An 11,549-nucleotide genomic window follows, 5' to 3' on the forward strand; every position below is an offset into this window, starting at 1 on the left:
TTATTTGCCGCGGAAGTGTAAGAAAAATGGCGGAGCCAAACAGCGAGCAGAACACTAATGTGCCACACTGTCCCTGGACCCTCTGTACATCACTCCCTGTATTTAGATTATGAGCCATGCAACTATAGAACCTTTTTTGTAGTAAAAAAATGTGTTTTTCATGAACAAAAAAATTTAAATTAAAGCAGTGATATTCGCTTTATATTTCAAAACAGTTTTCCAAACGCTTTATATCAATACTGAACAGAAACAATGAATAAAAAAGTCATCCAATAATGTTGGAAAAATGGAATGTGAGATTTCATTTGAATAAAAATTTTTAAACGATCCTTATTTTTTTTAATATAATAAATAATATTTATAAGACCATATGAAGAGGATTCCGAAAGCAAACTTAATAGCAGACGAGTTTAAACTTACCACTTGAGTATTTAACGAGCACATTTACTTTTAAATATAATAGATATAATGTAATTGAAATTGAATTTTCATCGATGAACCTGTAACATAATAATAAGTGAATAATTTAGAAAATAATTCATTCAATAAGTCACATTTTTGAAAAACACACTTTTTAGATGAACAATTATGAGTTGTAATTTTATAAAACATTCAAGATGTAACCATAATAGCACTTAAATATCTTTGTTTTAAATTTCTTATAAGCTTATAATAATAAAGAACGACAATTAGAACAATTCTTGCTTATGTTCTTTATTTGTTATTATAATGACATTTTTTCAAATATGAAATTAGTTCAAATCAATTTCACATACATTATACCCATCGGTTTTACAAAAAGCGAGTGTACTTACTTGTAAGTTTAAACTTTGTACTATTGAAATATTTGTTCAGAAAATTCTTTTTCTATTTCCTTATTAATATTATATGCATTATATTCCCGGGAAACAATTCTCGGAATAATATTTTACATTTTATTGAAATTTAAATCTAAAGTATATTCAGGGTTATTGCACCATATTTTCATTCAAAGTTTCCCCTTAGTTTTCATTTTAAATAATTGAAAACTGTTTTGAAATATTAAATGAGTAAGAACATTGCTCTATCGCCTCTACTTATGTCAAAATATTAGGTATTTACAGTTAAGTGGGAGAAATCTAAAATGTCTAGACGCCCAAGATAAAAAAATAATAGACATTGCACGAGAAGAATTTTCGTCGCTGCCCCTTGTCTCAAATTTCGACTTTCGAAGTCTGTATGGCACTTTGAAAGTGAGTAATTTCAGAACTGATTTATTTGCTTCTCGCTACGTCATCACTTTACCTCCCTGTAGAAGTAACCGAATTGGAGTTCTTCTTTCATGAGATCGTCCAATGAGCGACGACTTTGAATTCAGCATCCCGAGCTATTGCGCATGCGTTCAGCAGAACTGTTAGCAAAAGTTATCAGTAACTTTCATAAATGACCACAAATTTCCAATCATATTTTTAGATTTCAGAAATCACTATAAATTTCCATTAATTTTCTAAATCTGGATAAATTACCATAATTCTAAAGTGTCTATACATTTTAGCCACTTATCGGTATCTGATATTTTTTCAATAACTCCCAGGATATAAAAAGATTCAGCCGTTTATTTGGTAGTATTGGCTGTTTTGGTTCAATTATGTTATTTATTTTTCAGCAAAGATATATTTTTTAATCGTAAAACCTCTACATTTAAAACACACTTATGCTCCATATTTTCTATTGCATGCCTGTCTATGGATTTCTGACTTTAGTTAGCCGTCCAGTTATGCAACTAATCCATTTCTCACATCATAAACGAAAGTTGAACATTCTGCCAAGTTTTTGTGAAAAATACGGCCCGTGACTATTGTTAATAAATTAAAACAAAAATAATTTTTCCTCATAAATGTATTTGCGTATTGGTTTTAGTTTTTCAATAGCTATTTAATTAAATTATAAAATCGATAAACAAATTTTGTAACGGTTTTATTCTTTAATTAAGTAGCTTTTTAAAAACAAAAAATTATCTCCAATTATACTTGCAATGAAAAATAAGATTTTTGCAATTTATGAAAAGAAATAGAGTTTCGTCCCATGCAATTGTTATAATTTTTTTACTCTCGGCGTAGAGATATCTTGTCCGCTAACATCACAACTTGAAATACCTAATTTTCATATTGGGATCTAAAATCTTGAGAGCACCACTAGCGGCAAAATCAATATGGCCGGCGACAGTAGGTAGATGGCTCATAAAACTCATGTAAAAACATTAAAAATTAAAGTACAGTAGCTAAAATTTGTGATTTCACCAAATCTACACAGGTATGTAGAAATTTCGTAGGAGAAAGAATTTTACATGCAGGACACCTGTTTTGTGGAAAAGAGGTGGAAAATGAAACTTCAGTTTCTATTATTGCATTTTGTTTGCAAACTTAGAATTTAAAAACTCTTGTTGTCTAAGTAATGAATTTTTCAATTTTTTCCCCTCATAAAAATTTAAAATGTAATATTAATTATCGACATTTCAATGCAAAATTTAATTTATATCGAAATGACAAATAAGCAGTAAGTTTTTTCAGATTTGAGGTTATGTTGCTGTATTTTTACCTAAAATAATATTTTTATTTAGAACCTGCTTTGATTATTTTCACTCGGAATGCTGAAAAATCATTGAAGAATAAAAACGATAAATACTGGACGATGATTATAACTTTCTCTTCAAACTTCTTTATTGACAGTGAAACAAGCTTGAAAATCCGTTTAAATTTCGTGCACTTTTTACTTTATTCTGTTTTATTTCTCGAGCCAAACTGTCAGTGAATGCTGCAAATGTACTATAAGATTTTTCATATATTTTTTTAAATAGGAGTTTATTTACATTCCAGAAAAACCGAATAGTTTCTTGCTTTCGAGCAGTAGAAGAGCACACACATACAAAACACTTTGATGTTCGATTTTCGTGGCGAAAACTCCATTGATAAAGTTTGATTTATTTTATTTTTATCCCAGTTCCACTGTAAAATTCACTAAAAAACTTTTAAAAAATTATTTTCGTACATTCGCCTATACTTCCCGTCAAAATTTACCTACGCTCAGGGCTTTCCGATTCTGTCAGCAGGTGGCGCATTCGAGTATGTCAGATCCCAATACCAAAGATATCTTTGCCAATACTGAACCGCTAGCTGCGGTCGTGGAAAGTGTAATAGAAAATAGAGAAGGAGAGAAAATCGAAAAAGTCTATCTGTCTTTTTCTAAGGATGGTGATTGGTTTGACTCATCTTCCATCTGCTTTCATTAGAACAAGATCCATCCAGCAATCACCAATCGTCATCCTCCGAAAAGGACAGATGGAGTTTCTGCATTTCATCTCTTTTTCTATACCCTATTCCACTTCTGACTGCTGTAGCTAGCGGTCCAGTGGCATATGTCCTATATGTGTCGAGATTAATAATCTCCATGATTTCTCCCACCAAACCTGAAATACCTTTGTTGACTGAATTGACTTCTGACGTTTGCGACCTTGCTCCCATTTCTCTTAAGGGATTCTCAGAATTTTCAGTTTTTTACGCAGCGACATTTTTTTGTTCGAGGCAAAGTTTGCAAGTGAGTTGTGTCATAAATGTGAGTGAAGCGAGTGAGTGTTCTGTCATAAAAGTCGGAGAATAGAGCTAACTTGAAAAATGCCTGGGGAGCCGACGACGACGACGACGACAGGTGGAAAATCGTCGGGAAAAGTGAAGAGGATTTCTATTCCGAGGGTTCAGAGCAGCACGGACACAGAGTTACAGTCGCAGCAGAGTGGCGGAACTCCCATGCAACCAAATTCTTTGCATTTCACAACTTTTCGAACAGTTGATCCTGACGAAAGTCCGATTCCAGCAGGTTTGAGGTCCAGATTGATGGACCTTTTCCAGCAGATCGAGAAGGAATTTGAAATAGTTTGTGTCGAAAACGTTGGACGTGAGTCATAGCATTTTTTCATCTCAATAAAAAATCTTAGAGGACATTCCGCGTACAGGCCTATAATGACGTTCTTATATCGCAGAATTTATTATCATTTTCTCGCGATTCTAAAAAAATGATCACAGAATATCATCACAAGAAACTCATTACAGAAGTAAATGACGGCAAAATATTGAAAGAAGTAGAGCTAAAAATAGGCAAGTTATAAACGAATGATTTGTTTATTTACCTAAAGTAAATTTCAAAAAGGAACTTCCACAGTTTCAACGGCTATGAAGGAACTTACAAAGTTTCAAAAGATTGTAAAGATTTTAGGTAATTTTAAAAGATTCCAATAAGAGATTTGTCTTAAAGTTCAAGAGGTTTTAAAAAAAATTCCAACTTGATATCAAAGGTTTATCTAGAGAACATTATAAAATAAACGAAATGCAAAGACTTTCTGGCGATTCAAAAAATGTTAAGGTATTTCAAAACATTTCACACGATTCATTAAATTTACAAGGATTTCAAAGATTTCTTGGGATCTGAGGATTTTTGTTTTTGTTTTATTAGAAAACTTGAATGCATAAGTCTCAGTTAATTTATATTCAGGGGGCTGCAAATGATTCTACTTATTTTAGTGAATTTTTACGAGTATACTATTATTTATTTTTTAAGTATTCCAAATAAATTCAAGAGGCTCAAAAAAAATGTCTTGGGATTTCAAAAAATTTAGATGGACTCCCTAAGATTTTAGGCTCGATTTTCCGGGCTTTCTAGAGAACTTTGAAAAATAAGTGAAAAAAGGAATTTCCAGCGATTCCAAAAATGTCGAGGTGTTTTAAGGTATTTGAAAATTTGTTTGGACTTTAGTGAATTTCCAACGTTTTCAAGTATTCTGAAAAATGTCTGTGGATTTGAACGGTTATTTCTTTAGAGAACTTTCACGAGCAAGTTTAGTTGAATTTATGATTAAGAAATTTCAAATTTTTTTTACTTATTTTAATGAATTTCTACAGTTTCCAAAGATTTGAGTAAATTTTGATGGATTTAGCAATTTTCTTGACAAATTTAGGAAAGAAAATAAATGTTGTTTCCAGGGATTTCCACCTATTCTAAGGACTTCAAGCGATACGAAAGAATTAAAAAACTTTTAAAGAAAACCTGCCAAAGAATTTCAACCAGGAATTTTTAAAGTTGTATGGGTGTAAAAGTATTTTTAGGGGTTTTAAGGATTTACAAATGTTGCAAAATTTAAGGTATTTAATAGGCCCTTGAAATATTTCAAATATTCGAAAGGATTTAACAAAATTTAAAACATTTCTCGAGAATCTTGGGGCATAAATTTAATTATTTTTTCAAGGATTTTAAATGATTTCCAGAGATTTTTAATTAATTCAAAAATTTCAGTATTAAGGAAATTCACAAATTTTTGTTTTATGAAATTTATATTTTAGGAATAAATATTTTTGTGTGCCTTTATATGAGTTTTACGAAAAATGCTTTTAATCTGTCGGTAGTTCAGTTGATAGCGTTTCAGATTGGTAGCCGAATTTACTTTTATAATCTAGAAAAACTATGAAAATAATAATTTTTTAATGCCCTGTTTTTGGGGAAAAGCGGAATTTTTTCTATCTTTTAAATGTTCTTCACAGATAAATTTATTTTCTATGAACGTTAATAATTTTTTTTCGTAATATTTACCAATTATCTTTCAAATTAGGAGTGTGACGAGGTTTTTTAAATCTAGCATTTTTACATTCTCATCATTTGTGATTGAGAAAGTATTAGAATTGTCGGAAATTTGACATCACACTTTTTTAACGGATCTCCACGTTTCGAGACCCCCTGAATCCGAAAATCAGATTTTCACGATGGCGTCTGTCCGTCCGGCCGTAAACACGATAACTCTCGAAAAAATGAACGAATCAAATCCATCTTTGGCACACTTTTTCTAGGTTCTAAAAGAAAGGATGAGTTCGTTAACCAGCCATTTTTGATAAAAATTCAAAAAGTGAGCGCATTTTGAAAATTTTTGAGACCACTTTTTTCTGAATTTGAAAATTCTATGTGTGGATATTTATAGTATTAGAAAGAACAAACAATTTATCCCAATGACTTTTTTCGATTAAAAGAAAATTCTCAGAGTTATAGCGTTTTCAAATTTTTTTTAATCAACCGAAAATCAAAATTTAAAGCCGAAAAACGCACGATATGAAAAAAAGCCAAGGAAAGAAAAACATTTCTTTTTGAAGTCCCTACAAGATTATCATAACCAATTTTTAGATTTTCTTCAAAAATCAAAAATTCAAATTTTGATGCACAAAAAATAATGGAAAATAAAAAATTCCATTTTGTGGACAAACTATGTAGCCTACAGAGCTTTGAGAAACTTAATCTTTTACTATACTTAATTAAGTAGACAATTCAGGATATGAAGACGCATATAAATACTGCCATCTAAAAGAGATTTTTTCGATAAAGTTTTTTTCAAGCTTTCCAAAATTCATTTTTTCCGTAAAAATAAGCATTAAAAAGTGATTTACATACTTTTTGAAGATTATTTTAACAAAATTAAGTTTATAAACATTTTAATAGATAAAAATTTAAGTGCAACAAAGTTTGGACAGTGATGATCGAATACCGAACCTTTCAGCTATGAAGCCATCAGCCGAATTAAAGTATGTTTCGCCAAACTCTATATGGCGTGTGGTGGATATTTTAAAGTTGATTTTCTAATATAATTTTCTAATTTACGTTATAAACTAATTGTATAAAAAAAGTACCCTGTTCGGCCATTTATTCACGGAAATTCATTTATTTACGAACGATCCAGATGCAGTACAGTGAATTTTTAAAAATAAATAATCATTTTTGTAAATTTGCAAAGCATCCTAGCAAAGAATCTTCGGAAAGCCATTCTTAATCGTTTTCGTAAAAATATAGAATCTTTTGGGAATGGTGGCCGACCATTTCGCCATCTGGGGCTGAAAACTGGAACTAGAAAGAGTAGGTACAATTTTAAAGATGTATTTTAATTTGTGCACAGAAGTATTTTTAGAATTGTTTTGTGAAGTATAAAACAATAATTGAAAATTAAAAACAAATCTTTATCAAAAACAAATAGTTTTCGATAGAATTTTTGTTTTATAGAGTGAAAAAACTCATTTTTGTCAAATAGCTTTTTAAGAAACAAACAATTATTTCACTATTTCATGCAAGTTTCATTGAATTGCAAACTAAAATAACCATTTAATTAATGTATGTAGCGATAAATTTTACTCAGATTATGCAAAGAATACGAATAATAGGCGATTGGAATTTAAGTACGAATTCGAATCTGTCTTTTAGATCAGATTTTTAAATAGTAAATATTTCATGTATAAATTAAGAAAAATCCATTTTTAATTAAGTTTTTTTTTCTAAATCCATTTAAGTTTATAATTTTTTGAAAATAGCAATAAATAGTACAATAATTGTTTTGTTTTTTAAACAAATATGTCTGTCAAAAAATGTGTTTTTTGTCTGTGTAATGTTGTAATTCCATCTAAAACCCTTTGTTCCCGATAAAGACTTATTTTTAGTAAACAATGAATACTTTAGACTCCACAGAAAAAAAATGTTTACTCTTTTATGCATAAATTAAAAAGCATCTTTAAAATCGTACCTATTTTTTCTACTTCGGGTTTTTGTCACCAGGTGGCATATCGCAGTTTAAATTAGGATAGAATGTACTATATTAGACAGGAATATGCAACCATCATTTTGATTCCTGCACTGTTCGCGGGAAGCAGTACGACAAATGGAAACCGAATTTAAATTCAAGATTATGCGAAGCAATTACTCATATTTATGACTACAACAATATAATTCAAATATATTGGGTCTGAAGATTATGTTTATATGTAATTAAATTGCCTATGAGCATTTTTTTGATATATTGAAGCGAAATGAGATCCAGAAGAAAGTAAGGTTAGGAACCCGTTTTTCTACCGAACGACGCACATTAACCCACGCAAAGAAAAAAAACCGTATGATGTAAAATATAAATAGCTATCATAATAAACTCTTGGAAAAGTAGTGTATTGATGTTTGACCTTTAGTCTATAATTATTTTATTATTTGTTATTATTTATGTAATAAATCATATGATTATTATTTTAGCGCACGCCTATTTGTAAATTGAGTGAAATTTCGTTTACAAACATCATTTTTGCCAGAACTATTTTTTGGCAAATGTGTGGGTTAACAAATCATATAGTCAAATTTAAATATTTCATAAATAATATTCATAAATATTTCATATATTATGGCAGCTTGCATATTCCCATCTAATATGGTACCTTAGTTTAACCATTCCCAACTCTTGTGAAAATTTATATTTTCGTTTTCAAAGTTCGTCTTGTTGGTTTGAAAAAACATTCTTGGTTGAAAATCAACTGTTTATGACTGAAAGTTTAAATATAAAAGTGACATTTGGTGTTCAGAATTCCTTTTTTTTTTTGCTTTCTTAAATTCTCTACTGTTTTACCCTAAAAATTAAATTATTTTTTTGTTGAAATGTCAAAATTTTCGCTAGGAGTTTATTTATTGTTTACTTGAAATCTGATGAATTTAGGGGATTTCAAAGTGAATTTAATCAAGTCTAACATGCATGAATTTAATTTAAAATATTTTATTCGAATTGGGGTTTGCCCTTGCCTTGGTTAAATGAGCTTTCAGTGATGACGTTAGAATTGCAATTACAGTGCAGGAGAAGATAGAAGTGCTGAATGAAAGGCTGGAACGAGAGTGCTATGGATCGGGAGAGCGCAGTTTACCACCTGGAGACTTTACCGATTACTCAGAGACCAAGAATCTCGCGAAGCAAAAGTGTAAGTCTGTGGGAATAACGAAAATTCTGGTGGTAGACTCTCAATTCGATTGTTTATTTGTGATTTGCGATAATTTCAGCTATGGGCAGTGTCTCGGCGCACAAAGTGAAGGCATCCCACAAGCTTCGGGCTCAAACGAGCAAAATTGTCTCGTCATTCAAAAATCCTACAATGAGCTGCAGCATGCAACGAGAGTACACCGGACACCGGGACGGAATTTGGGAAGTGACCGTGGGACGACCAGGTCAACCAGTAATAGCGACAGCATCGGCGGATCACACCGCTCGAATCTGGGGCATAGAGAGCGGCCGCTGCCTCCTCCAGTACATCGGCCACAACGGTTCCGTCAATTCCCTCCGGTTCCATCCAACGCGAGATCTGGTTCTGACAGCGAGTGGAGACAATTCCTCCCACGTCTGGCAAGCCGCTGTCAACTGGGACACGCCCAAGAGACAGTCGTCCTCGGAGGACCTGTCCCTGATCACGGGAGATCGATCAGGAAACGAGGAGCAGGAGGAGCAACTTCCTCCGACCCTGCGAACTCCGGTCCGAGAGCTTCTGGGCCATCTGGCTGTCGTGAACGCTGCCGATTGGCTTCCGGGCGCGGAGCAGATAGTCACTGCTTCCTGGGACAGAACTGCCAATCTGTATGACACTGAAACTGGAGATGTCATTTCCACGCTCTGTGGACATGACAGGGAATTGAATCACGTTTCTGCTCATCATGCCCAGAGACTCTGCGTCACTTCCAGTCGCGACAGCACTTTCAGGCTCTGGGACTTCAGGGAACCGATTCACTCCGTTTCGGTTTTCCAAGGACATACTGAGTAAGTGTGCCATTTTTCTTTTATCTGCTGCTATAATTTATTAAGTCGAGGGCTGAGAACAGAATGCAAAAATATTCATCTTCCACACCTGAATATCACATTTGCTTCCACTTTTGACAAAAAAAAAAGTTAAATATATTTGATTTAAACTTGACTAGAAAATTCCTAATCTGAAATTAATTAATGCATTTTTAAAGTACCTACTAATGATAAAATTATTGCTGCTTAATTTTTAACTCTCTCTTTCACAGCATCTAATTAATCTAGTGGCCCGTAGAGTGTACGTTTTGTGCTTGGAACTGCAATGCGCCATCTGGTGTCAAAAAAGTTTACTAGTCAAAGTGGGTCGGTTTCAAATACGATAAGCAAATCGTTTTGTTCTGGGTTTGGGTGCAATAACAAAGTCTGCAAAGACTAAGGCGTCCGTTTTCATAAATTTTCGGAATCTAAAAAAAGTGATTTACTATTAAAATTGATATTAAAAAGAGATCAGTTCTAAAGAATTAAAATCTATGAAGAAGGCAATGAACTATTCCAGAAAAAAAAAAATACAAATTTCCTATTTTTATTAACCTATTAAGTCCCAGCCAGACACATTTTCAATCGCTCCATACACTACCAAAACGGTCCTAAAAACAATTGAGAATAGACATATACGATGTAAAATTGTCTGAAATCTCGATTTGTGTGATTAGAATTTTGACAAAAATGCATTTTGAAAAAGTTATGGTTGTTTATTTAACAAAAAACGTGGTTTTGAAAAATAAATATTTTGTTCTCTCAATTTTTTCGGATCAAAAGCATCGGTGGATTTTTACGATTTGCGGATTTTCTGCGTCCATGAACCCTAAGCTTCAAAATATATCGGTAGATTTAAAAAAACAAAACATGGCGGCACCAAATATGGCGACTTGAAATGAATGATTTTTGTATATTAAGTGTATTTTTTTAAAAACACTTTTATTTCTATTTTCATGAAAATGTATACCAGAAGGTTTTTTTTTCGGGATGCTGATTACGAATATCATATCAGATTTTCAAAATTAAAGATGGCAGATCCAATATGACGGCGATTCATAATCAGCAACCCGAAAAAAACCCTAGTAAAAATTTTCATGAAAATTTAACAATTTAAAAATTTGTTAGCGGCCATATTGGATCCGCCATCTTGAATTTTGAAAATCTGATATGATATTCGTAATCAGCGACCCGAAAAACCTTCTGGTATACATTTTCATGAAAATAGAAATAAAATTGTTGTTCAAAATAATTTTTATACAAAAATTATTCATTTCAAGTCGCTCTTTTTTTGTTTGAAAAAACTACCGGTATATTTTAAAGGCTACAGTCCATGAACGCATAAAATCCACAATTCGGAGAAATCCACCGATGTTTTTGATCTGAAAATATTAAAAGAAATTTGTTTTGCGAAACCACGTTTTTTGTTAAATAAACAACCATAACTTTTTCAAAATACATTTTTGTCAAAATTCTGATCACATAAATCGAAAGTTTAAACAATTTTACATCGGATGTGACTATTTTTAATTTTTTTAGGACGTTTAGATAGTGTATGGAGCGATTGAAAAAAATGTTGAAAATGTGTCCGGCTGGCCAAAAAAGAGGAATTTTCAAAAGGTAAGAATATTTTTCAAAACAAGAAGACGAATTAAAAAAAAATTCTACCGAGTAATTATTTTTTCAAATTATTAGTTTAATTTTCAATGAAATATTTAAATTTTCTAATAAGTCAGATAAGTTTTCAACTAAAAAATAAATTTTTCATCAAAAAATGGAATAGTAACAATCTTAGTTTATTATTATTATTATTATTATTATTAACAAAACAATAAAGAAACCAATTTTTAAGAGAATAGCTAAAAAGCGAATTTTCCAAAAACAAAGTAGATGAATTTTCCACAAAGCAGCTGAATTT

General features: G+C 31.6%; 1 protein-coding gene across 1 annotated transcript in view; it reads left to right on the top strand.

The window, feature by feature from the left end:
• The first annotated feature begins 3,430 nt into the window (after window positions 1-3,430).
• LOC117172322 (WD repeat-containing protein 37) overlaps window positions 3,431-11,549 on the top strand; it is a 15,735-nt gene continuing 7,616 nt past the window's right edge. The window contains exons 1-3 of the mRNA XM_033360106.1: window positions 3,431-3,930; window positions 8,661-8,786; window positions 8,866-9,613. Coding sequence (XP_033215997.1) covers window positions 3,651-3,930; window positions 8,661-8,786; window positions 8,866-9,613 — 1,154 coding nt within the window. The 5' untranslated portion in view covers window positions 3,431-3,650. The remainder of the gene's footprint in view (window positions 3,931-8,660; window positions 8,787-8,865; window positions 9,614-11,549) is intronic.

This window comes from Belonocnema kinseyi, chromosome 5, assembly GCF_010883055.1.
Source record: "Belonocnema kinseyi isolate 2016_QV_RU_SX_M_011 chromosome 5, B_treatae_v1, whole genome shotgun sequence".
Taxonomy (NCBI): Eukaryota; Metazoa; Arthropoda; class Insecta; order Hymenoptera; family Cynipidae; genus Belonocnema; species Belonocnema kinseyi.